The sequence below is a fragment of the Eptatretus burgeri genome, chromosome 15 (assembly GCF_056783735.1).
Source record: "Eptatretus burgeri isolate ZD-2024b chromosome 15, Ebu_testis_v1, whole genome shotgun sequence".
Taxonomy (NCBI): Eukaryota; Metazoa; Chordata; class Myxini; order Myxiniformes; family Myxinidae; genus Eptatretus; species Eptatretus burgeri.
The window spans coordinates 50,205,964-50,231,487 of NC_140975.1; the positions used below are offsets into that span (position 1 = coordinate 50,205,964).

Below are 25,524 nucleotides of genomic sequence, written 5' to 3' on the forward strand. Positions count from 1 at the left end.
ATAAGCTCGGCAGGGAGCTCCACCTTCTGACTTTCTTCTTTGTTTTTTTCTTTTTCCTCTTGCACTACGTGGCTGCTGCTAACACAATAAATTCGTTTTTGGAAAGTTGTTACAAGAGGATCGAGTAAAACTGAAAAACAACGGCCCCGCCACAATTTGTTCGATTACCACGAGGGCACCGTTTCCATGGAGACCGCCGTGTTGTTAAGTGGTGCCGAGTGCTCCGTTCCGTGGGAGTGTTTGATGTTCTGTCAATAATAGGCGCATGTTGAAAATATTCTCCGGTGTATTTTGAATAAAAACGCTTTTCAAATATAAGCAGCCAGTGATTATTATTCGTCTACAGTCCTCATAAATGTTTGGTGAAAGATGACATCATCAGCAGCAGCAGCAACAACATTAACAATAACAACAACAATCGTTGGATGACGAGCACGTGCCCGCTGACGTAGTTAATCAGCGAGTCGGGTACAGTGCGAGGAACGCAGAGCTGGGCGACTGTCGAAGGGTCTTGTACAGTGCGAGGCGCGACCAGGGTGTCGGCCGCTCCATGCTGGCGGCCTTAGCTCGGCGGCTCGCACCTCTGCGCTCTTTGGGCAAGCCTCGGCGAGGGGAAGCGCTCTCCACGGTCACATCCTCTGCATCCACAACAACGTGCGAGTGTTCAACAGCTTCGTCGTCCTCTCGGTCGCCGTCGCCGTTGCGGGTCGCGGACACAAGGCCACGCCGAGCTGCGGCGCCTCCCGGCAAGAGCGCCCTGTTCGCCTGCCTCGGGGTGCGGCGGCGCGGTATGGCCGCGAACCAGAGCAAGGTCGACTGGACCTCCTGGGAGAGAGCTAAAGGCAAGGAAGGGTTGATTGATTGAGCTTTAAGGTGAACTTGTGATTGGGATCATCGGACGGCCATTCTTGGCGGAGTGACACGACGTGTCCGTCAACCGGTCTCGCTATTTATACATATTTATCTGGAGGATTTTGTTTCGGTGTTTTTGATTTCTGTTAATTGTGCAGGTTTTTCTGGTTTCCCACGACGAGCACGACATCTTTCACGACCCTATTATTACAATCGGTGCCTCCTTTTGTTAAGTCGTCCAAGGAAAGTCTTTCACCCAAGTCTTTCACGAACTGGTTGGCCAGGCCCGGCGTTCGGCTGAAGGTGCTTTTTTGAGCATCAGCAGGAATTTGGAATTTGGACAGAGTGCCGGTGATAACTCCCCCAACGTCACCAACGACACCAGGAGGATCTTGGCATACCATACGGCAACTAATGCGAGCAGACGGAACACCCCGGGTTAACGTCCACCAGAGGGACGGAACGCATTGTGAAGCACCAATCGGACGGGTGATGTGGCTGAGTCATGAATCGAATTCCGATGAGATTGTGCAAAGGCAACCACACTACCTCACTTCCGCACGACCTCACTACCTCACTATCGCACTACCTCACTACCGCACTACCTCACTACCGCACTACCTCACTACCGCACTACCTCACTACCGCACTACCTCCTCCTCTTTTGTTTTTCACACACGAGGTTTTCTTGATTCTTCAATGAACTGTTAGCGTGGCTTCTCTTCTTGTACAAACTCCACATTCATTTTGTGGTTGGAGTTTTGAACCCAGAAATCCTGAGCTGTCTCCACTGCTGCTCTGATGAGCATTGATATTATACATGATGTTTGGTTTCAGCCTCTGATTTGTATGTTGCTGTAAGTCGTGGTGGATGTTTACTGAGTGTTGTTCCCATGATGATAATGATAATGATTTTGATTGCCCTCCCGGTATTACCGGAGGGAACTATAGGTTTACTCTCCGTCTGTCCGTCCCACCTGGTTTTCCAGACTCCCCCCCACCCCTGGACCCTTTAACATATTCAACAAAAGCTTGGTGCAGTACATGGCAACGTTATGATGAGTTGCAGAACACATTTGAGTTGTGGGGCGTTTCATCAAATTTTCAACGCGTAATGCCATTTATAGAGTTGGAAAGTCAGAGTTTCTTCTTCTTCATTTGGTTTCCGGTCTCGGCTCGAGTGTGTGTTAAACGCAAACAAATTTTTATCTCCCGAACATTCATTGGGATTGGTAGACGACATGTAATGCAAAGTCATTCTCGCTCTTGTTTTCTTTTCTTTTAAATCGCATTTTGTGAAATTTGATGACAGAACTTGATATTATGAACATCACATGCTTACTGCAAGGAATTCTGGGGGAATCCCACGGTTTGATCTGCATTTTGGTTCCAGATGCTGTTGCCAACACTTCCTGAATTGACAGCACCGGTGTTTTGTCTCAAAACAGACGTAATGTAGTAATAACTGTTGCAACAACCAAGAGAACTCTCTTGTTACATTTATGTTACAAAACGATCCGAAGAGAGGGAGGTTGTGAGTGAGCTTAAAAATAACACCACATATCAGTACCGCACCAAAATGGGCAAGCGTATGAAGTTTGCACGTTGCGTTGCGTTTCCTCCCTCTGCCGTTGCGTTGCATTGCCTCCCGGCCTCCTTCTGCCGTTGCGTTGCATTTCCTCCCTCTGCCATTGCATTGCGTGTCCTCCCTCTGCGGTTGCGTTGCGTGTCCTCCCTCTGCGGTTGCGTTGCGTGTCCTCCCTCTGCGGTTGCGTTGCGTGTCCTCCCTCTGCGGTTGCGTTGCGTGTCCTCCCTCTGCGGTTGCGTTGCGTGTCCTCCCTCTGCGGTTGCGTTGCGTGTCCTCCCTCTGCGGTTGCGTTGCGTGTCCTCCCTCTGCGGTTGCGTTGCGTGTCCTCCCTCTGCGGTTGCGTTGCGTGTCCTCCCTCTGCGGTTGCGTTGCGTGTCCTCCCTCTGCGGTTGCGTTGCGTGTCCTCCCTCTGCGGTTGCGTTGCGTGTCCTCCCTCTGCGGTTGCGTTGCGTGTCCTCCCTCTGCGGTTGCGTTGCGTGTCCTCCCTCTGCGGTTGCGTTGCGTGTCCTCCCTCTGCGGTTGCGTTGCGTGTCCTCCCTCTGCGGTTGCGTTGCGTGTCCTCCCTCTGCGGTTGCGTTGCGTGTCCTCCCTCTGCCGTTGCGTTGCGTGTCCTCCCTCTGCCGTTGCGTTGCGTGTCCTCCCTCTGCCGTTGCGTTGCGTGTCCTCCCTCTGCCGTTGCGTTGCGTGTCCTCCCTCTGCCGTTGCGTTGCGTGTCCTCCCTCTGCCGTTGCGTTGCGTGTCCTCCCTCTGCCGTTGCGTTGCGTGTCCTCCCTCTGCCGTTGCGTTGCGTGTCCTCCCTCTGCCGTTGCGTTGCGTGTCCTCCCTCTGCCGTTGCGTTGCGTGTCCTCCCTCTGCGGTTGCGTTGCGTGTCCTCCCTCTGCGGTTGCGTTGCGTGTCCTCCCTCTGCGGTTGCGTTGCGTGTCCTCCCTCTGCGGTTGCGTTGCGTGTCCTCCCTCTGCGGTTGCGTTGCGTGTCCTCCCTCTGCGGTTGCGTTGCGTGTCCTCCCTCTGCGGTTGCGTTGCGTGTCCTCCCTCTGCGGTTGCGTTGCGTGTCCTCCCTCTGCGGTTGCGTTGCGTGTCCTCCCTCTGCGGTTGCGTTGCGTGTCCTCCCTCTGCGGTTGCGTTGCGTGTCCTCCCTCTGCGGTTGCGTTGCGTGTCCTCCCTCTGCGGTTGCGTTGCGTGTCCTCCCTCTGCGGTTGCGTTGCGTGTCCTCCCTCTGCGGTTGCGTTGCGTGTCCTCCCTCTGCGGTTGCGTTGCGTGTCCTCCCTCTGCCGTTGCGTTGCGTGTCCTCCCTCTGCCGTTGCGTTGCGTGTCCTCCCTCTGCCGTTGCGTTGCGTGTCCTCCCTCTGCCGTTGCGTTGCGTGTCCTCCCTCTGCCGTTGCGTTGCGTGTCCTCCCTCTGCCGTTGCGTTGCGTGTCCTCCCTCTGCCGTTGCGTTGCGTTGCGTTTCCTCCCTCTGCCGTTGCGTTGCGTTTCCTCCCTCTGCCGTTGCGTTGCGTGTCCTCCCTCTGCCGTTGCGTTGCGTGTCCTCCCTCTGCCGTTGCGTTGCGTGTCCTCCCTCTGCCGTTGCGTTGCGTGTCCTCCCTCTGCCGTTGCGTTGCGTGTCCTCCCTCTGCGGTTGCGTTGCGTGTCCTCCCTCTGCGGTTGCGTTGCGTGTCCTCCCTCTGCGGTTGCGTTGCGTGTCCTCCCTCTGCGGTTGCGTTGCGTGTCCTCCCTCTGCGGTTGCGTTGCGTGTCCTCCCTCTGCGGTTGCGTTGCGTGTCCTCCCTCTGCGGTTGCGTTGCGTTGCGTTTCCTCCCTCTGCCGTTGCGTTGCGTTGCGTTTCCTCCCTCTGCCGTTGCGTTGCGTTGCGTTTCCTCCCTCTGCCGTTGCGTTGCGTTGCGTTTCCTCCCTCTGCCGTTGCGTTGCGTTGCGTTTCCTCCCTCTGCCGTTGCGTTGCGTTGCGTTTCCTCCCTCTGCCGTTGCGTTGCGTTGCGTTTCCTCCCTCTGCCGTTGCGTTGCGTTGCGTTGCGTTTCCTCCCTCTGCCGTTGCGTTGCGTTGCGTTGCGTTGCGTTTCCTCCCTCTGCCGTTGCGTTGCGTTGCGTTGCGTTGCGTTTCCTCCCTCTGCCGTTGCGTTGCGTTGCGTTGCGTTGCGTTTCCTCCCTCTGCCGTTGCGTTGCGTTGCGTTGCGTTGCGTTTCCTCCCTCTGCCGTTGCGTTGCGTTGCGTTGCGTTGCGTTTCCTCCCTCTGCCGTTGCGTTGCGTTGCGTTGCGTTGCGTTTCCTCCCTCTGCCGTTGCGTTGCGTTGCGTTGCGTTTCCTCCCTCTGCCGTTGCGTTGCGTTGCGTTGCGTTGCGTTTCCTCCCTCTGCCGTTGCGTTGCGTTGCGTTGCGTTTCCTCCCTCTGCCGTTGCGTTGCGTTGCGTTTCCTCCCTCTGCCGTTGCGTTGCGTTGCGTTGCGTTGCGTTTCCTCCCTCTGCCGTTGCGTTGCGTTGCGTTGCGTTTCCTCCCTCTGCCGTTGCGTTGCGTTGCGTTGCGTTGCGTTTCCTCCCTCTGCCGTTGCGTTGCGTTGCGTTGCGTTGCGTTTCCTCCCTCTGCCGTTGCGTTGCGTTGCGTTTCCTCCCTCTGCCGTTGCGTTGCGTTGCGTTGCGTTGCGTTGCGTTTCCTCCCTCTGCCGTTGCGTTGCGTTGCGTTGCGTTTCCTCCCTCTGCCGTTGCGTTGCGTTGCGTTGCGTTTCCTCCCTCTGCCGTTGCGTTGCGTTGCGTTGCGTTGCGTTTCCTCCCTCTGCCGTTGCGTTGCGTTGCGTTGCGTTTCCTCCCTCTGCCGTTGCGTTGCGTTGCGTTGCGTTGCGTTTCCTCCCTCTGCCGTTGCGTTGCGTTGCGTTGCGTTTCCTCCCTCTGCCGTTGCGTTGCGTTGCGTTGCGTTGCGTTGCGTTTCCTCCCTCTGCCGTTGCGTTGCGTTGCGTTGCGTTGCGTTGCGTTTCCTCCCTCTGCCGTTGCGTTGCGTTGCGTTTCCTCCCTCTGCCGTTGCGTTGCGTTGCGTTTCCTCCCTCTGCCGTTGCGTTGCGTTGCGTTTCCTCCCTCTGCCGTTGCGTTGCGTTGCGTTGCGTTGCGTTTCCTCCCTCTGCCGTTGCGTTGCGTTGCGTTGCGTTGCGTTTCCTCCCTCTGCCGTTGCGTTGCGTTGCGTTGCGTTGCGTTTCCTCCCTCTGCCGTTGCGTTGCGTTGCGTTGCGTTGCGTTGCGTTTCCTCCCTCTGCCGTTGCGTTGCGTTGCGTTGCGTTGCGTTTCCTCCCTCTGCCGTTGCGTTGCGTTGCGTTGCGTTGCGTTGCGTTGCGTTTCCTCCCTCTGCCGTTGCGTTGCGTTGCGTTGCGTTTCCTCCCTCTGCCGTTGCGTTGCGTTGCGTTGCGTTGCGTTGCGTTGCGTTTCCTCCCTCTGCCGTTGCGTTGCGTTGCGTTGCGTTGCGTTGCGTTTCCTCCCTCTGCCGTTGCGTTGCGTTGCGTTGCGTTGCGTTGCGTTGCGTTTCCTCCCTCTGCCGTTGCGTTGCGTTGCATTGCGTTGCGTTGCGTTTCCTCCCTCTGCCGTTGCGTTGCGTTGCGTTGCGTTGCGTTGCGTTTCCTCCCTCTGCCGTTGCGTTGCGTTGCGTTGCGTTTCCTCACTCTGCCGTTGCGTTGCGTTGCGTTGCGTTGCGTTGCGTTGCGTTTCCTCCCTCTGCCGTTGCGTTGCGTTGCGTTGCGTTGCGTTGCGTTGCGTTTCCTCCCTCTGCCGTTGTGTTGCGTTGCGTTGCGTTGCGTTTCCTCCCTCTGCCGTTGCGTTGCGTTGCGTTGCGTTTCCTCCCTCTGCCGTTGCGTTGCGTTGCGTTGCGTTGCGTTTCCTCCCTCTGCCGTTGCGTTGCGTTGCGTTGCGTTGCGTTGCGTTTCCTCCCTCTGCCGTTGCGTTGCGTTGCGTTGCGTTGCGTTTCCTCCCTCTGCCGTTGCGTTGCGTTGCGTTGCGTTGCGTTTCCTCCCTCTGCCGTTGCGTTGCGTTGCGTTGCGTTGCGTTTCCTCCCTCTGCCGTTGCGTTGCGTTGCGTTGCGTTGCGTTGCGTTTCCTCCCTCTGCCGTTGCGTTGCGTTGCGTTGCGTTTCCTCCCTCTGCCGTTGCGTTGCGTTGCGTTGCCTCCCTCTGCCGTTGCGTTGCGTTGCGTTGCGTTGCGTTTCCTCCCTCTGCCGTTGCGTTGCGTTGCGTTGCGTTGCCTCCCTCTGCCGTTGCGTTGCGTTGCGTTGCCTCCCTCTGCCGTTGCGTTGCGTTGCGTTGCGTTGCCTCCCTCTGCCGTTGCGTTGCGTTGCGTTGCGTTGCCTCCCTCTGCCGTTGCGTTGCGTTGCGTTGCGTTGCCTCCCTCTGCCGTTGCGTTGCGTTGCGTTGCCTCCCTCTGCCGTTGCGTTGCGTTGCGTTGCCTCCCTCTGCCGTTGCGTTGCGTTGCGTTGCCTCCCTCTGCCGTTGCGTTGCGTTGCGTTGCGTTGCCTCCCTCTGCCGTTGCGTTGCGTTGCGTTGCCTCCCTCTGCCGTTGCGTTGCGTTGCGTTGCCTCCCTCTGCCGTTGCGTTGCCTCCCTCTGCCGTTGCGTTGCGTTGCGTTGCCTCCCTCTGCCGTTGCGTTGCGTTGCGTTGCGTTGCCTCCCTCTGCCGTTGCGTTGCGTTGCGTTGCGTTGCCTCCCTCTGCCGTTGCGTTGCGTTGCGTTGCGTTGCCTCCCTCTGCCGTTGCGTTGCGTTGCCTCCCTCTGCCGTTGCGTTGCGTTGCGTTGCGTTGCGTTTCCTCCCTCTGCCGTTGCGTTGCGTTGCGTTGCGTTGCCTCCCTCTGCCGTTGCGTTGCGTTGCGTTGCCTCCCTCTGCCGTTGCGTTGCCTCCCTCTGCCGTTGCGTTGCCTCCCTCTGCCGTTGCGTTGCCTCCCTCTGCCGTTGCGTTGCCTCCCTCTGCCGTTGCGTTGCCTCCCTCTGCCGTTGCGTTGCCTCCCTCTGCCGTTGCGTTGCGTTGCGTTTCCTCCCTCTGCCGTTGCGTTGCGTTGCGTTGCCTCCCTCTGCCGTTGCGTTGCCTCCCTCTGCCGTTGCGTTGCCTCCCTCTGCCGTTGCGTTGCGTTGCGTTTCCTCCCTCTGCCGTTGCGTTGCGTTGCGTTGCCTCCCTCTGCCGTTGCGTTGCGTTGCGTTGCGTTGCCTCCCTCTGCCGTTGCGTTGCGTTGCGTTGCGTTGCCTCCCTCTGCCGTTGCGTTGCGTTGCGTTTCCTCCCTCTGCCGTTGCGTTGCGTTGCGTTGCCTCCCTCTGCCGTTGCGTTGCGTTGCGTTGCGTTGCGTTGCGTTGCGTTGCGTTGCCTCCCTCTGCCGTTGCTTTGCGTTGCGTTGCGTTGCCTCCCTCTGCCGTTGCTTTGCGTTGCGTTGCGTTGCCTCCCTCTGCCGTTGCTTTGCGTTGCGTTGCGTTGCCTCCCTCTGCCGTTGCGTTGCGTTGCGTTGCCTCCCTCTGCCGTTGCGTTGCGTTGCGTTGCGTTTCCTCCCTCTGCCGTTGCGTTGCGTTGCGTTGCGTTGCGTTGCCTCCCTCTGCCGTTGCGTTGCGTTGCCTCCCTCTGCCGTTGCGTTACCTCCCTCTGCCGTTGCGTTGCCTCCCTCTGCCGTTGCGTTGCCTCCCTCTGCCGTTGCGTTGCGTCGCGTTGCGTTTCCTCCCTCTGCCGTTGCGTTTCCTCCCTCTGCCGTTGCGTTGCGTTGCGTTTCCTCCCTCTGCCGTTGCGTTGCGTTGCGTTTCCTCCCTCTGCCGTTGCGTTGCGTTGCGTTGCCTCCCTCTGCCGTTGCGTTGCGTTGCGTTGCCTCCCTCTGCCGTTGCGTTGCGTTGCCTCCCTCTGCCGTTGCGTTGCGTTACCTCCCTCTGCCGTTGCGTTGCGTTGCGTTGCGTTTCCTCCCTCTGCCGTTGCGTTGCGTTGCGTTGCGTTTCCTCCCTCTGCCGTTGCGTTGCGTTGCGTTGCGTTGCCTCCCTCTGCCGTTGCGTTGCCTCCCTCTGCCGTTGCGTTGCCTCCCTCTGCCGTTGCGTTTCCTCCCTCTGCCGTTGCGTTGCGTTGCGTTTCCTCCCTCTGCCGTTGCGTTGCGTTGCGTTGCCTCCCTCTGCCGTTGCGTTTCCTCCCTCTGCCGTTGCGTTGCGTTTCCTCCCTCTGCCGTTGCGTTGCGTTTCCTCCCTCTGCCGTTGCGTTGCGTTGCCTCCCTCTGCCGTTGCGTTGCGTTGCGTTTCCTCCCTCTGCCGTTGCGTTGCGTTGCGTTTCCTCCCTCTGCCGTTGCGTTGCGTTGCCCATCTCTGCCGTTGCGTTGCGTTGCGTTTCCTCCCTCTGCCGTTGCGTTGCGTTGCCCATCTCTGCCGTTGCGTTGCGTTGCCCATCTCTGCCGTTGCGTTGCGTTGCGTTGCCTCCCTCTGCCGTTGCGTTGCGTTGCGTTGCCTCCCTCTGCCGTTGCGTTGCGTTGCGTTGCGTTGCCTCCCTCTGCCGTTGCGTTGCGTTGCGTTGCCTCCCTCTGCCGTTGCGTTGCGTTGCGTTGCGTTGCCTCCCTCTGCCGTTGCGTTGCGTTGCGTTGCGTTGCCTCCCTCTGCCGTTGCGTTGCGTTGCGTTGCGTTGCCTCCCTCTGCCGTTGCGTTGCGTTGCGTTGCCTCCCTCTGCCGTTGCGTTGCGTTGCGTTGCCTCCCTCTGCCGTTGCGTTGCGTTGCGTTGCCTCCCTCTGCCGTTGCGTTGCGTTGCCTCCCTCTGCCGTTGCGTTGCGTTGCGTTGCCTCCCTCTGCCGTTGCGTTGCGTTGCGTTGCCTCCCTCTGCCGTTGCGTTGCGTTGCCTCCCTCTGCCGTTGCGTTGCGTTGCGTTGCCTCCCTCTGCCGTTGCGTTGCGTTGCGTTGCCTCCCTCTGCCGTTGCGTTGCGTTGCCTCCCTCTGCCGTTGCGTTGCGTTGCGTTGCGTTGCCTCCCTCTGCCGTTGCGTTGCGTTGCCTCCCTCTGCCGTTGCGTTGCGTTGCCTCCCTCTGCCGTTGCGTTGCGTTTCCTCCCTCTGCCGTTGCGTTGCGTTGCCTCCCCCTGCCGTTGCGTTGCGTTGCGTTGCCTCCCCCTGCCGTTGCGTTGCGTTGCGTTGCCTCCCTCTGCCGTTGCGTTGCGTTGCGTTGCCTCCCTCTGCCGTTGCGTTGCGTTGCGTTTCCTCCCTCTGCCGTTGCGTTGCGTTTCCTCCCTCTGCCGTTGCGTTGCGTTTCCTCCCTCTGCCGTTGCGTTGCGTTTCCTCCCTCTGCCGTTGCGTTGCGTTTCCTCCCTCTGCCGTTGCTTTGCGTTTCCTCCCGGGCTCCCTCTGCCGTTAAGTTGCGTTGCCTCCCTCTGCCGTTGCTTTGCGTTTCCTCCCGGGCTCCCTCTGCCGTTGCTTTGCGTTTCCTCCCGGGCTCCCTCTGCCGTTGCGTTGCGTTTCCTCCCGGGCTCCCTCTGCCGTTGCGCTGCGTTCTCTCCCGGCCTCCCTCACCCGTTGTGTTGCGTTGCTTCCCGGCCTCCCTCTGCCGTTGCGTTGCATTTCGTTGCCTCCTGGGCTCTCTGCCTTTGCGTTGCGTTGCCTCCCAGCCAACCTCTGCCGTTGCGTTGCGTTCTCTCCCGGCCTCCCTCTGCCGTTGCGTTGCGTTGCCTCCCAGGCTCCCTCTGGCATTGCGTTTCCTCCCGGCCTCCCTCTGCCGTTGCGTTGCGTTTCCTCCCGGCCTCCCTCTGCCGTTGCGTTGCATTGCGGAGGACAAAACTTCTGGAGAAAATGCTTTATTTTCTGGTTTATTTGTGGTCTCGAATTTGGCATTGCATCAAGCAATTTCTTTGCAGAGATCACGTCACAATTGCACAGTGTTTGGTTGAAATTTAATGATATTTTAATCACAATCTCTTCATTTCATGTTCAAATATCTTTGTGCAGTGTTCGGTGCAGATTGTCGTTGAAAAATTGCTGAGGCCGCAGCTGAGCAGTCTTGAAGTACATGTGCCTATGCATCAACCTCTAATGTGTGGTACCGTTCATGTCACCAGTTTGTAGATTTCTTTTTAAGTTTTTATCTCACCTGGAATGTAGTTCCGGAGTGCTTATCGGATGGCTTGTCCATAAACATTTGCAACTTCTCAGACTACATACACACAATTTTGATAAAACTTGACCACAAGCCTCATCGCCTGTGATGTTCCAAAGTTTGTTCACTGCATTAAAAAAAATTAATAGGAATTTACTTTCTTCTCCATTAAATATTTTGTGGGTTATTCACATCTACTATTGTTTCCCTGGTTTTCTTTATCCAGCCACTTCCATGTGAGCACTCAGGGGTTTGGCCACTTTTTTTAGATCATGCCATGGTGCACTTTTCAGCATTCGTGGATTCATGATGACATATTTAAGTTATGGATTAAAGAGGAGAGATTCCCCAAATCGGCCCTCCGCAAACTGTGCAACATTTCAATCGACATCCATTCCGTGGGGAAAACTGCTGTTGTCTCATGTGTTTAAGGCAAGAAATTAATGAATAAAGTAAAATGTCTGCAGAGCACTACCAGCTCATCGAGTAGTTTTCTGATACCAACCTTTTCAGTCAACTTGCCATTTCGTCAGTCAACAGCCTGCCGAGTTTTGTGTCTCTCAGACACATTGAATACTGATATGGGGGGGGGGTTGAAGATGATAGCCAAATTACTCCTTTTCATCGCAGGACAATTATGACACTTCTCCAGACTCCAATATTGCTTGCAGTATAATGTGGAGAGACAAGATCGATGTACATGTTGTTTTGCCATTGCTTCCCATTTCACCCACCTCCTTGAAAAAAGACTTGAAGATGAACCTGATGTCTTTCTTGACGTTTGATGAAAGTTTGAACAGACATTCAAAAATTTTTTTACCAAACAGACAATCGGCATTGTGGGACGAATGAAATATCTCACGATTAATTAATTTATTCATTTATTTTTGGGATTTGACCCCTGGTTCATGCCCCATGGGGTGCGGACTGAGGCTCATAGAGGTCGTGAGAATTTTTTTTTGGGGGGGGGGATTTGACCCCCGGTTCATGGCCCCATGGGGTGGGGACTTCAGCTCACAGAGGTCAAGAGAGAAGATTAAAAAAAGAACCAAAAAAAACCCACTAAATTGGATATTTGGTCATTCCTGGTGCAATGTCTTGTCATTTTTATGCCTCCGCCGATGAGTCGTCGGAGGCATTATGTTTTCAGGTTTTGTCTGTCTGTCCGTCCGTGAAGAACGGCTGAAGGGATCCAAGTCAAACTTGGTGCAAGTATGTATAATGGTGCAAAGATGAAGTGGGTCGATTTTGGGGTCAAGAGGTCAAAGGTCAGAAGACATGCAAGGCAAAAATGTGATACTTGAGAACAGCTAAAGGGGTTTAAATCAAACATGTTACAAGTATATATAATTATGTAATGATGCGGGTGGAGGCATATATCTGTTGACGTCGCGATGTCGAAATTCTGTTCTAGTTCAACCTTGCTTTTCGTGGGAAGCACGGGGATTTGCGATGACATGCCATCAAATCAAATTTGCTCTCGTTTTATTTCAAGTTGTTTTCCTTCATAAGATTTTCTGTGACATTCTCTCAAAAAGCAAACAAGACGATTAGCGGTGAGGGGAGCAATTTGTCAAAACATTGCATATTTAAATGAGAGCATCATAATGGCCCAAGTCCAGGCACAGACACCGACATTTCATTGACTCCTGTTACGACAGTAGGTTGTGTAGTGGAATGCTGTTCGTTTTTGAAGTATTGACCATCAATGACCCCTTCAGGAGGGTAAGGTGATCTTTCATGGCATTTCACCACCCCCTCCCCCACTCTCAACATGATGGTAAGGCGATCTTGAGCAGCCTCAAATCAGAAGCATGTTTTGTTTTGTTTTCTTCACTGGAGATGAAATCGTACGTTGGAATGCGCTTCCAAAATATGCGTGTTTTGTCCACAATTAATCCTAAATTTGAAGGATAGTTGCCATTTTCAATAATCCCTTGCAATTCTTTAGGACATTTACTTGCTGACTGGGTGTCAGCTCTTGCAGATTCGCCACAAATGCGGACGCTGTGCAGATAAGAGCACAGCTTGAAGTTCTTAAAGCCACCTTGACTCGCCACAAAAGTTTCCGTGGAATATTCCTCACCCTCTTCTATCTATCATATTCTCAAAAATGCTTTTTTTGCTTTCTGATCTCTGATTCCTTGTGTCATTATTACCTTTGTCACCGAAGGTGAAGAAGGTTATGTTTTCACCCCTGTCTGTGTGTATGTGTGTCTGTCTGTTTGTGTGCAGGATATCTCAAAAAGTTGTGGATGATCGGGATGAAATTTTGTGGACAGGTTCGGTGTGTGACAAGGACAAATTGATTAGATTTTGGTGAAGATCCGGATCTGGATCCGACTACTAGAATTTTAAAGTGATTCTTCACCATTGAGAGATAGGGCCAAAAACGAGATATTGCACGATATCTCAAAAAGTTGTGAATGGATTTGGATGAAACTTGGTGGACACATTGGGTGTGTGTCAAAGAATTGATTAAATTTGGTGAAGATCTGAATTCGGATCTGGATCTGATAATTCGTAAAGCGATTCTTCACCATTGAGAGATCGGGCCAAAAACGATATAGTACTATATAGCATGGTATTTCAAAAATGTATTGGGCCCGGTATGTTCTCGTGGATCTGGCATTACGTGGCAGAGGTATGTGCTCCACAGAGTGCTCTTCTAGTTTATTTTGTTTTAATTTGTTGCTGTTGTTGTTTTTGCTCGAGTCCGTTTCCTTCCTCCATCTTCGACCGGAATTGTCGTGAGCCTCGTCAAGCCAGTGCAAATCCTGCATCTACGCTTTTAGTGCTATTTAATCTTGCTGATGTTTGTTCTGCTCGTGCAACACATGACTTCTCATCAGTGCACATGGTTTTGCTCTGTGTCAAATGATTTATCACTTGCACGACTTGCTAAGTTTTACATTCATCTCTTGCTTTTTAAACTGGAATTTCTCCATCTGGGTTTCTTGATCATTCTTCAATTAAATTGCGCTTTTCTTTTTGTGGTTCCTCAAGACTGGTTGCCTTTTGGTCTTTTAATGTTGCTTGTTTCAATTATTCTTTTTTTTAAATTATCATTTTGGAAGAACTCTGGATTCGTATTTTAATATCATGGAATTACTTCATCGGCCTATCATTATGGTTTGACATTGTAAAATCACAAATTCGTGTCTTTTGCCAACGATATACGAATAATTTATCCAATGATGGAAAGTTTTAAAGAAAGAGATCCTTCATTTGCAAAGTGTTACTGTCAACATTGATGAGGTTGAGCAATGCCGACGGTTGTTTGAGAAACGTGTTTTATTACACAGTTTAATGAAGGAAGATGCCCGAGGAGCTGTGGCACTGTTGTGAATTAATGGTTTAGCACTTTCGCTACTTTGGAAACTTGTTGAAAATTCTTTTTTCTTTCATTTTTTTTTTCTTTGGCTTTCGTCTCCCCCCCTCCCCCCCCAAAAAAAGAAGTCATTGTTAAGCTTGCATTCTGCGGATGTTTTTTTGGTATACAATGTGTAGGCTTATGAAGGAGCTAGAACATAGAATGGATCAGGATGTAACCACAAAAAGAACAGAGTGGGGGGGGGACACACCAACAGCAGGGTTGGGGGACAAAATGGAGGGAGTCTTGGATAAATATGGGATGTAGGGAAAAAGGAGACCAAGGGATGAATAAGATGGATTCAGAAACACTGTCAGGAAGGAAAAACTGGAAACCTAGAAATAGATGTACCTTGGGGTTGGTTAATGGGGGGTAGAAAATATCCTGGTTGTTGATGAGGGATACTGGTGATTTGATATGCTGGTGAACAGCTGTCTTGAAGCCCTGCAGGGAAGAATGAGATGAGAGAGAATGAGGAAGTTGAACTAACAGGTGAGAAAAGATGAACTCGTGAGCAGTGATTCTGGATTTTGAATGCTTTGCTTTCCACAGCAGCAAGGTGTGAGGCAGGGGTACCAGCATGAAGATAATAATCAATCGAATTGGTTTTTATTTTTATTTTTATTATTATTTTTTTAAACAAATGTTTTGATTTTTTTTCTGCGAAAAGGAATGATGTGCTTATTTATTGCATTATTTTACCGAAAATCATCCTACCTTCCTCATTTAAATTGATTGCAGCAACTCTCTTTCGATCAAACTCTCTCTTTATGAACTAAAAGTCTTGATCATCATGAAGCACCTCATTTTGATGGATTGCCTGTGGAGTTTTATAAAGCATTGTGGGTGTTTTTTTTGTGTACATAGTCAAGGCTCGTGGAAGAGCGAGCGGACGGACACAGAGACGCACATAAACCGCAGAGGGAGACTTGGACAAGGAATGGGTTGCAGGAAAGGACAAGATGGACACAGAAGGAAACTTGCGTGAGGGAAAAACTGGCAGGGTGAAGGGCTTGGGTTGTGGTGTGGGGGTTAGTGAGAGTGGAACCTATTATGGATTTAAATTGTTTGGACCTGTTTTATCAAGTGTTTTCATGTATACTGAACAGAAACGTCTATTTAAACTTTAAGTTGTCGTCGTGCTGTTATCCTTGGTCTTAATATATATCCTGAACAGACCATGATTTGTATTTCAAATGGAACTATTCATAATGACATTAAAAAAATTTGGGACTTGTGGGATGTATGTGCTTTATAAAAACAAAATACTGGCCTGTTTTTACTTTATCAAGAGAAGGCTTTTGATACTGTTGCTCTTGGTTTATTAGTTTCATTTTGGGTGGGGTGACGCCTTGGCCTATCGTCGGGTGTGCTTATATCTTTATTAGACATCCTATAGACGTAAATGAACACTCGTTTTACTCTGCACGTTGCATATCACGTGCAGCAAATTTCACCTCCCTGCGCCTTGTATTTATTGTTTTTCTTCTTTAACGTTTCTGTACACCACACTTGATGCCCGGTTGCAAGTCACCGTCTACAATTCCATTGGAAAAGACTTAAATACTCTTTTATGGAAAATGTTAAAGTTTTATTTTTATTTTTCATCCTGAAAAATCGGCCTTGGTGAACACAGGCGTGTTAAAAGATTGCCCTTTAAAACCCTCCTCAAAACGTCTTGATGACGAGGGACAGAAGTACACACTACATTTTATGCCCTTAGATTTTTTTTTAGCATTCTCAAAGTTGATGGTCTGTGTCCCATTGTTGGTTGAAAGGGGAGTTTACCAGTGGTGCCCTTTACCAGGCATTCTTTTACTCCCTTTTACTTTACCTTCATGCTAAATTGCGAGGGGGTCATTCCATGTCGAGTGTTCACACCCTCCCGACACTAATGCCTCATTTTCTCCCCACATGTTGGTCATTTATTCACTTGGGTTAAAAAAATTAAAAATACCAACTTTTAGAACAGTGGGCCCATCGGGGCCTATTTTAGGGGCCCCCCAAATATGGGTGCCCCAGGCTGCCCCACAATCTTCCAGAGGCCATATCACAGGTTGTAGTGGTCTGATTTGGCTGATCTTGGTATCAAAATGCTCGTAAAAGCGAGATCTTTCGAATCGCCTTAGTTCATGGCTCACAAAGTGGGTACACATACTGTGACACAAAGGGCAAAAAAAAGTTTAGGGAAACATGAAATGCAACCCATTATGTTAATCCGCATGTATTCAAATGGCTAAATCTAAATTTTTAGACCTGCAGCACGTCCGGTTTTAAAGTTACCACTGAATATATACAACACTATCAAATACACGTTCAAATTTCGAGCTTGGCATCACGTTGTTTTTTTCATCTGATTCCAGACATAACGCTAAATATTATATTGTTGTAGAATGTAGATTCTCGCCTCTTCAGCGTGCGGACGACCGCCTCAGCCCAATTGCAGCCGCACGCGCCCACCGAACGAGCAATCCAGTTGTAGCTTCTGGATCAACGCCGAAACCCAGCTAAGGGTGTTTTTATTACACCATAGATCAGCCAACTCTTCTGTCCACGCGCTACAGGGTCAATCGCCGAATTATCGATATACCTAATTATTTGCGCAGACAGAAATGCCCGGGATCGACACCTCAACGGGACCTGCACGAAAACGAGCCGCTTTACGCAGCTTGTTTCATATGCGATTGCCGAGCGGTTATATATCGCCAAGTCCTGTCGGACCCGATTATCGTATCGGTGTTAAAAACCAGCTAATATTCCGAACGCTCTATGGCAGTCAATGAGAGGAAGGGACGCAACGAGCGGGTGACATTTAACAATGGGGACATTTATTTGAACAATGCAATGCAATGAATGTGGGGTGGGGGGGGTGGAGAAAAAGACACGAGCAAAAAATCCTACAGCCGAGTTCTATTCCAATGTGAAGCAAATACAACACAGGCACTTAACAGTTTCATACTTATAAGACGGGCCCACGGACACACGTACGCGCACACACACACCCAAGAAATGGTGGCTGATGCCTTTAATAACGGACTCCAGCCCAGAGGACAAATGAGCTGAAACCCAGAACCTATCTCGAACCTCTCCACCTCGTGTGGTCTTCAAGCTGTTTGGACCCAGGCTCCAGTGAGAGCGAGCTGGATCCAATCGCCGTGAGCCGTGATCCTTCCCGAGCTCCAGCGAATCCTCTCGCGCTTCCGATCACGTGCTGGTGAGACGAGGCGCCGATCCTTCCCGTCGATGCGTCACTATCTCGAAGAACCACCTCCAATATGAGTCAAGGGGTCGCACCAAGCTGGGAACCAAGCGGAGAACAAAGAGCTCCACGAACCAAGAAGAGCCAGCCGAGCAACCAGCTTAACACTCTTCCGATGAACAAAGCCTCTCAACACGAACCAAGAACTCTGAGCCGAGCAGCCAGCTCGACTCCCTTCCGATGAACGAACCAAGAACTCCGAGCCGAGCAACCAGCTCGATTCTCTTCCGATGAACAAAGCCTCTCTCAACACGAACCAAGAACTCCGAGCCGAGCAACCAGCTCGACTCTCTTCTGATGAACAAAGCCTCTCTCAACACGAACCAAGCCAGAGCCCAAAAAGCGAACCGAGCCATGCAGAAACCGAAGGTCTGCTGAAAAGCCAAGCCAAAGCAAAAAGCTCTCCAAAAAGCCTCCACCTCGCCAAGCAGAATCGAAGCTCACTGAACCAAAAGTCTCAACCCTCGTCAAGCAGAACCCAAAGGCCTGCTAAAAGCCAAGCCGAAGCAAAAAGCTTGCAGAAAGCCTTCAAAAAGCCTCCTCCCTAACCCAAGCCAAGCAGAACCCGAAGGCCTGACTGAACAACCACCCGAACCAACTGAGGATCGCTTCCTTATTCTCCTCTGCCCTTCCCCCGCTCCCGGCGTGACTCATCCCCCCCCCCCCCGTGCCCGCACAACCGCGGGTGGGAGGGAGTTGTTTACATCCCGTGATTCAGGAAGGGAGGGCTCTTCTTCCTCTTCGCAGAAGAGGGGGAGGGCGTCTCCATTGTGTTGGGATCGCTCTCCAACTATTAAATTGAATCGCAGCACACCAAATCGATTTCTGCCCATTAAACAATGGAAGGTGAACTATCTCGGGAACAAGCACTTATCGACATAACTGACTAAAGGAACCTCAATGTTGTGTGCAATCGAATTCCCAAATTCGTAACAATATTTTGGGATAAGAAACAGATAATTTTTACTCTGCCTTTTTAACAGGCTCAATATGTGACAGGAAAAAGAAAAAAACAAGCAGTCATAGACTGGTACTTACGAAATCGTCAACTTGACCTCTGACCTTGTCTAATAAAAGCTGTCTCTAGAGAAGGTAGCAACGCAAACCAGAAGTTTCTACGATGATTCTGTACCAAACCATCAAAAATCGAATGTTTGACCTCACTGTGACCTTGACCTTTGACCGATTTTGACCAAAATCTAATCAGCACTAGCCATCACCCTCCTGAATCAGGTGGTGTAATTTGACATTGGTAGCTTCTTCCGTTCTCGAGTTATCTGTTCCAAACCATCAAAAATCAAATATTTGACCTCACTGTGACCTTGACTTTGACCGATTTCGACCAAAATCTAATCAGCACAAGCCATCACCCTCCTGAATCACGTGGTGTAATTTGACATTGGAGGGTTCTTCCGTTCTCGAGTTATCGTGCCTACAAACAAACAAACAAACAAACAAACAAACAAACAAACAAAAACAAACAAACAAACATACAAACAAACAGAAACGGAAGTCATCAATATACTTACAAAATCTTTTGATTTCGAAAGTAACAACACATTTTGAGAGAGTCCGATGTTATAAATTACAAAGAAAACACAGACGAGTTCAGAAGCAAAGAAAGCCACACTTGTAAGTGAAAAATAACGTTAAAATCGAATATATTTCTTTTGAACTTTTGAAAATAATCACTTTAAACATGAAAAGAAAAACATAATTCTTACCTCTCAGATCCTCACGAATCACCAAAAAAATTGTAGCGTTGGTTAAAATGAAGAATTATCAGACAAATGTGTCACCTCGTTCGGCTCTGTCCTCACGCTAGATTCATACATTACGGCTCTCGCAAAGACACGGACACGAAGACAACGCTGCGCTCGATGGCGAATGGAAATGTGCTGACACGCTTGCAAGTGCCTATTATATCCATCAATCAGGGAAGTTTGCAAGACGGTATCATTTTCTCATGCTAGCGTTACTTGCGTCCGACGAGAGATGATGATTTGTACATAACTGGACTGACACAAATCAAGACAGGATTACTTGCGGTCCGAATTTTATTTTTCTGATCACAATTTTGATCTATATTGTAGCGAATTCGCGCCCGCCAGCGTGCGGACGGTCACGTCACTCAAATCGCGACCGCGTCGCCCACCGGACGGACGATTCAGTCGTGACCCTCCGGGAACTATCGCCCGGAGCCAGTCACGGGTGGGGGTTTAACCTCACCACAACTTTCCCCAGGGCATCAACAACCCCCCCCCCTGAGTCCCCCCCGCGCTGAGATAGTGCGAAAAAGGGGGCCCCGTTCCCACCCCATTCCAGGCAGTGCCAGCGAGGCCCGCGGAGGAGTGCGGAGTCGGGGCACCGCCGCCATTTTGCGGCTCATCACAAGACGGGTAGGCTCGACGCGGTTTCGCGCCCACAGACCACGTCTGCCCCCTTGTAGTTGAGGGTGGCCCCTTTTCTTTTGCTTTTGAGTATATGTGTTGTCGGCGCCGTCTGTAAAGTATAACTGTGTAAGTGTTGCCGTGTGCTCGCGTAGTCAATAGTAGATCTGCATTGTGTTTCTTTTGTTGCAATTGCTTTTGGTGCATAATTGTTGTGTTTCTTTTACATTTGCTTTTGGTGCATAATTGTTGAAATTGTATATGTGTGCTTTCCGTTTGCTGCGGAATAAATGTGAATTATGTTGAACTGTTTTTCCCGTTTCTCTTCGTCTTTTCTTTAATTGAATCTCCATCTTACTTCACGTAAAGGGTTGGTCGTGGGCTAAAAAACGCCCGACAATTAATCGGAACCGTCGAGGTTGATGATAACACCGCTCGGTTATCCCGATAGTACGGAACGGGTCGCTTAAAGTGGCCCGTGTCCGAAGTCGACCTGCGGCGAGGTGCGATCGCCCGGTCTACCCTCCGTGTGGGTACTTAGGTAGGTCGAATTTGGCGAACAACCCTATCCCACGCTGTGGGCCGATTGGCACGATCGTGGTGAGGCCGAAAGGCCCACCCGTGACTCGTTCCCGCCGTTAGTCCGAGAGGGTCATGACGGAATTGTCCGTCCGGTGGGCGACGTGCCGCGATTCGAGTTACGTGGCCGCTCGCACGCCGGCGGGCGTGAATCCACAACAATACATAGCACAATATTTGAGCACAAGATTTCCAATACACAATATCAGTATATTGTACATAAATTTTCCACATGCACATGCAGGAACTGGAAACGATACTAGTATGAGTAAGAGTTTTTCCGAGCATGTTATAGTCAAGATTTTTTGACAGCTGTGTTTCTTTTTTACTGATTGTGTAGGTTCTACCTGTAGCAGTTTTCGGTGCTTCGGAAAGACGTATATCAGAAATGTCAAAATCCAGTGATCTTCAATGTCAGGAAAAAATAAACTATTTGCAGGCCCGTTTGGATGAAGAAAATTCACTTTCACTTCATGAGTGTCCTGAAAGGCTTCCATGATGCAGGCAACCACCATTTTCCATCATAGTGCACTGTGACATAACCAGAGAGTTTCCCGTTCAAAGTTGGTGTAGATTTTTAAATAGCTGACTCGATACGGTGTTCCTCACCAAGTCTGAATTCGCGTATTTGAAGAGCAGTTTCAGAAATAGGGATGAAAGCATGAAGTTTTTGAGTTCCAGCTATGGTTTTGGCCGTTTTTAACCTTTCTTCCAGATTTCGTTCTTGCTCGTCATACGCCTCTTGGATCCCGTAACCGAACTTCATTTCATTCAAACCATTTTCAGCAAAGGCGAAAAGATCTTTTGGAGAAATAATTTGACTGTCGCAAGGTCTACGCAGGCTCTCACGTGTTGCCTCTCTTTCGACTGTACCTTCCACGCCATCTGAAGGGCCCTTGCCATGACTTGTGGCAAAAAATGCCATTCTGCGTCAATACCATACTCTGATTTGTAACGACATAGGTTTATGAAGGCTTTGCAATTCTTATATTAGCCAGCACAACTGTCTGAGAGATAGTAAAGTTTCTTTACATTTCCAAAGCGAGATTTCAAGTGTTCAATGAGCATTCTTTGGAAAGGCGCTGTCACACCATGACGATTTAGCCAGCGTATACTGACTTATGAAAAATTTGTCTAAAACGCTGGCACACATCGAATACGTTAATGGGTAAGCTTTGTATACGTTAAGAGCTTGCTGAAAAACACTGCCATACGTCATAGTATGCTGGCTTTCATCGTTGTACTTTGCGGTTGTCCTCAAATTTTAGCATGCTTGAAATTTTACGACGTATGCCAGCATATGACTCACACGTTCCGCTACGCTGGCCATAAGTTGTAGGCACGTTATGCGATCGTTCACACACGTCGACACACGTTACTTGTAAGTTACTCATAAGTCGAAACATCTCGAGGTAATGATTAGCGTACCCGAAACTTATTTCTAACCTATGAGTAACATGTTGTAGGCACGTTACACGATCGTTGACACACGTCGAGGCACGATATGCAATCGTTGACACACGTCGACACAAGTTCCTTTTAAGTTACTCCTAAGTCGAAACTCGTCGAGGTAATGATTAGCATACCCAAAACTTATTTCTAACCTATGTGTAACGTACCTCCAACGTATATTGTCATATGTAGACCTATTTGAATGACGTCTTCCGGACGACCACAGAACTTACTGAACGTGTTTCTAATTCACAGCTACCGTATAATGGCGTATTGGCAGCGTTTAAAAAAAAACAAACAAAAAAAAAAAAACAATAACTTCCGATATTTCGTCACGTGCCATTACGTCACGTCCGATTGCCTCTTCAGTTTGCTCATGTCTTATTCTTAGTTACTCCTCTGTGAATATTTTCTGCTTGAGGATATTGTCACGTCGACGTCGAAACTTAAAAGCAAATGGCCGAATATATTTTAAAATTTGTGATAGGCTAAAAAAAAAAAAAAATAATAATAAAAAAACAACAACAACAACAACTTCAGATATTTCGTCAAGTACCCTCACGATGCCAAGGAGTAAAAAAGAAAATGTTCCTTGACGGAGAAAATAAGTTTCGGGTATGCTAAACATTACCTTGACGTGTTTCGACTTATGAGTAACTTACAAGGAACTTGTGTCAATGTGTGTCAACGATCGCATATCGTGCCTACAACTTATTCCCAGCGTAGCGGAACGTGTGAGCCATACGGTGAGTACGTTGTAAAATTTTCAGCATGCTTGAAATTTCACGACGTACGAGACGTACCACGAAATATGACAGCATACTTTATCGTTTTTCAGCATGCTCTTAACGTATACACAACTTACCCATAACGCATTAGACGTGTGCCAGCTTGGTTCGGCAAATTTTTCATAGGTCGGCATACGCTGGCGAAATCGTCAAGGTGTGACTGCGTGGTTGACTTTCAATTTTCAGGCGGTTATGATTTAAATCGCCGTGCGGCAGGTTTTTAACAGGCTACGCCACAAGTGCGTCGGCGATACGTGCAGCGTGCTATGCCTAAGTTAAACTATCGTTGGGCATAGGTTGTGAACGCTGACAACAGGCTAAGCATTCGTTGGTATAAGTTATCTATAAGACAACGAAACGTTCTGTGCCCGTTACTAATATTGTTACGAATTTTGGCCCGTCCGGCGTGCGATCGGCCGCTTGACTTGAATGGCGACCGCGTCGCCCACCGGAACGGACAATTGAGTCGTGACCCTCTGGGAACTACCGCCAGGAGCCAGTCACGGGTGGGGGTTTAACCTCACCACAACTCAGTCCGCATTCTACCCGTGCGAAATAGGGTCCGATCGCCGAATGGTCGATTTACCTAAGTACACGCGCGGATAGCGTACCAAGGAGTTGTACCACGCCACAGGTCGACTCCGGACACGAACCGCTTAAGCGGCTTGTTCCGTACTACAGGGATAACCGAGCGGAGTTATCGTCGACCTTGACGGTTCAGATTAGTTACCGGGTGCTTTAAACCCACTACTAACCCACGACTAATCCCTTACGTGATGCAAGTTGGAGATTCAATTAAAGGAAAAGACGAAGCGAAACAGGGGAACAATTGAACAAGCACATTTAATACGCGACACACGGAAGCACGTATTTACAGTCAGCAACAGTTTTCATACACGTATTCAATCAAAGCAAAGAAACAAAAGCAAGGACACAATGCAGAGCTACAACCGAATATAATTTACACGAGCAATTCTACTTGACTTGACTTGACTTAAACAATTCTACTTGACCAGACTGGTGCCAAACACACACATTTACACCAAACCCCAAAAGAAAATGGAAGTCGCGACTTCCCTTTGTGTGTCGAGTCCTTCTTTCGTGACCGCAACTCCGAGCTCCTCCGGCGTGGTCCGCGAGCTCGTACCTCGCGCCGCACGTATGGGCCGCTCGACAGCACGGACGGGGTTTTGTGGAATGGACGGGGTTTTCCGGCACTATCTCCGTGCTCCCTCACGGGATTCCAGGGTTCGCGCGAGGATCGAGGGTTCGGCAGGAACAACAAGCTTGCCAGGATCAAAAAGGCTCACCCAAGGAACAGGAACAAGAAGAAGACCTTGCAGGAACAACTGGCAGACGACCCGAACCAGAAGACGAACACGAACCCTTCTTGTCTGCCCCTTTTGGAGCGCGGGGCTCCGCCCTTCGCCCCGCCCCGTTTCTGGCTCCACCTCCCTTCTGGAAGCTTCCCAAAAAGGGGCGTGCCCTCTCGTTTCCCCCCTCCCTGCGCCGTGCGGGGGACGAAGAAAGTCGGTTTTGGCTCGGTGCCAGGGAATTATTCCCCCAAAATCAGGCCCCCACCTTTTTTCACCTTTGACCCCTGGCTCAAATCGCACCTCCCCCATGCCAAAGCGCGGCAAAAGCAGGAGGGAAAATCCCACAGGCATTGTTGGTTTTCTTCCCCACGCGCCGTACGACGAGGGAAGGAAGATTCGGGCGGGAGATGCCCCTTCGCACCCCGGCCGCTGCTGCCCTCCGCCCTCCCATCCGTCCCGCGGAGATCGTGACCGCACGGTGCTCGTTGAATGGCGAGTGGCGAAGATGTGGTTGCGTAGTTGTGGAAGGTGGTGTGAATGGCGTGATTGTTGGCGTCGTGTAGTGAATGGCGTGATTCTTGAGATGTTGGTTGTGGCGATGTTCGTTGTTGTTCTTGCACCAAATTAACGACAGCAAAAGAAAAACGACAAACTGAAGAATCGCAGCCCGAATGGATCACATATATTCCCTCTATACAACGGGTTTGGGCAAACAACACATGAACTTACCGAGATATCTCACCTGAGGACCATTTATGGTGTAATGCGAATTTCCACAGCCGTAACAATATGTTGTGCTTACGACCAACATGTTATGAATACGACCAAAACTTAAAAAAAAACATCAAAATTTCAGCGTACGCCAACGCTTTACATACATTTTTATACATTGCCATTGCTGGCTAAATCGTCAGTGTGACAGCGCCTGAAGAGGCGGACTGAGACAATGTCATGAGTATTGCATTCTGATATAATCGTGAACGAATCGTGGTTTAATTTGCCATCGTCCGATATGAAATAGTAAACCCAGGGGTGAATTGTCGCTTGAGAGCAGTTCCAATGGAATCCTTGGGCCGCATCCTGTACGACAAATGAATAGTTCTCTGAAAAGTCTCCAATAATGACAAATTCTCCTTCACCGATTTTGTCTTTCTTATTTTTCAGACACTGAGATTGGGCCTTGGCAATGAAGTCGTGTCTCACTAATTTCACCGTGCGTTCACAGAATTGATTCATGAATTCTTCCAAAGACAGGACCATGGAGCTCAGTTCAGATCTGTCGGTGGATGTCCACCATTTAAACTGAATTTCATCAATATCCTCGAGTTCATAAGCACTCAGTAGCTCGGTTTTGAAGTTCGATCAATTGATGGGCAACTTTCACAAGATCTGAAATAACATGCTGGTTGTGCTGGGTTACAAACTATGCATGCTACCACATGATGATAGCTAGGAAGTTCGGCTATCTGTGGCATTTTGGAACCAAACATCATGAGTTTCACATTTTGATGTATCATACATACACATACACTGTGTGTACCGCCTGAACCGACCAGGACACATTCCGAGGGACGGAGCATGGCGAACTTCGCGAATCCAACTTTCAAGCCAGGGTTCTTCTCTTTGAATTTCTGAAACAGTTCCTTGAGATTGTTTAGTACCAGGTGCTTTTGAATTTTGCCTTTTCCATGTTCATTCCTGACCACCACACAGTCCTTTTTTCCCGGCATTATTCGGCTGACTTCATCACTTCAGTAAAATTTGGTTACGGCAGATTTCACTTCGTCAAGCAATATTTTACCTTGTTTGGGATTTGGAGACAACAGCATACCATTTTCTTTCTCTAAATTTTTGGCTTGCACAGCCATTCTTTGGGAGCAACTGAATTCACTC

At 50.2% G+C, this 25,524-nt stretch overlaps 1 protein-coding gene across 2 annotated transcripts in view; it reads left to right on the plus strand.

Moving 5' to 3' along the window:
• Positions 1-296: 296 nt before the first annotated feature.
• Positions 297-25,524, plus strand: part of MACROD1 (mono-ADP ribosylhydrolase 1) — a 162,644-nt gene continuing 137,416 nt past the window's right edge. The window contains exon 1 of one of the 2 annotated variants that reach the window (XM_085858571.1): positions 297-842. In XM_085858571.1, the coding sequence (XP_085714697.1) occupies positions 551-842 (292 nt within the window). In that variant the 5' untranslated portion in view covers positions 297-550. The remainder of the gene's footprint in view (positions 843-25,524) is intronic. The other variant, XM_085858570.1, reaches the window with a different exon arrangement.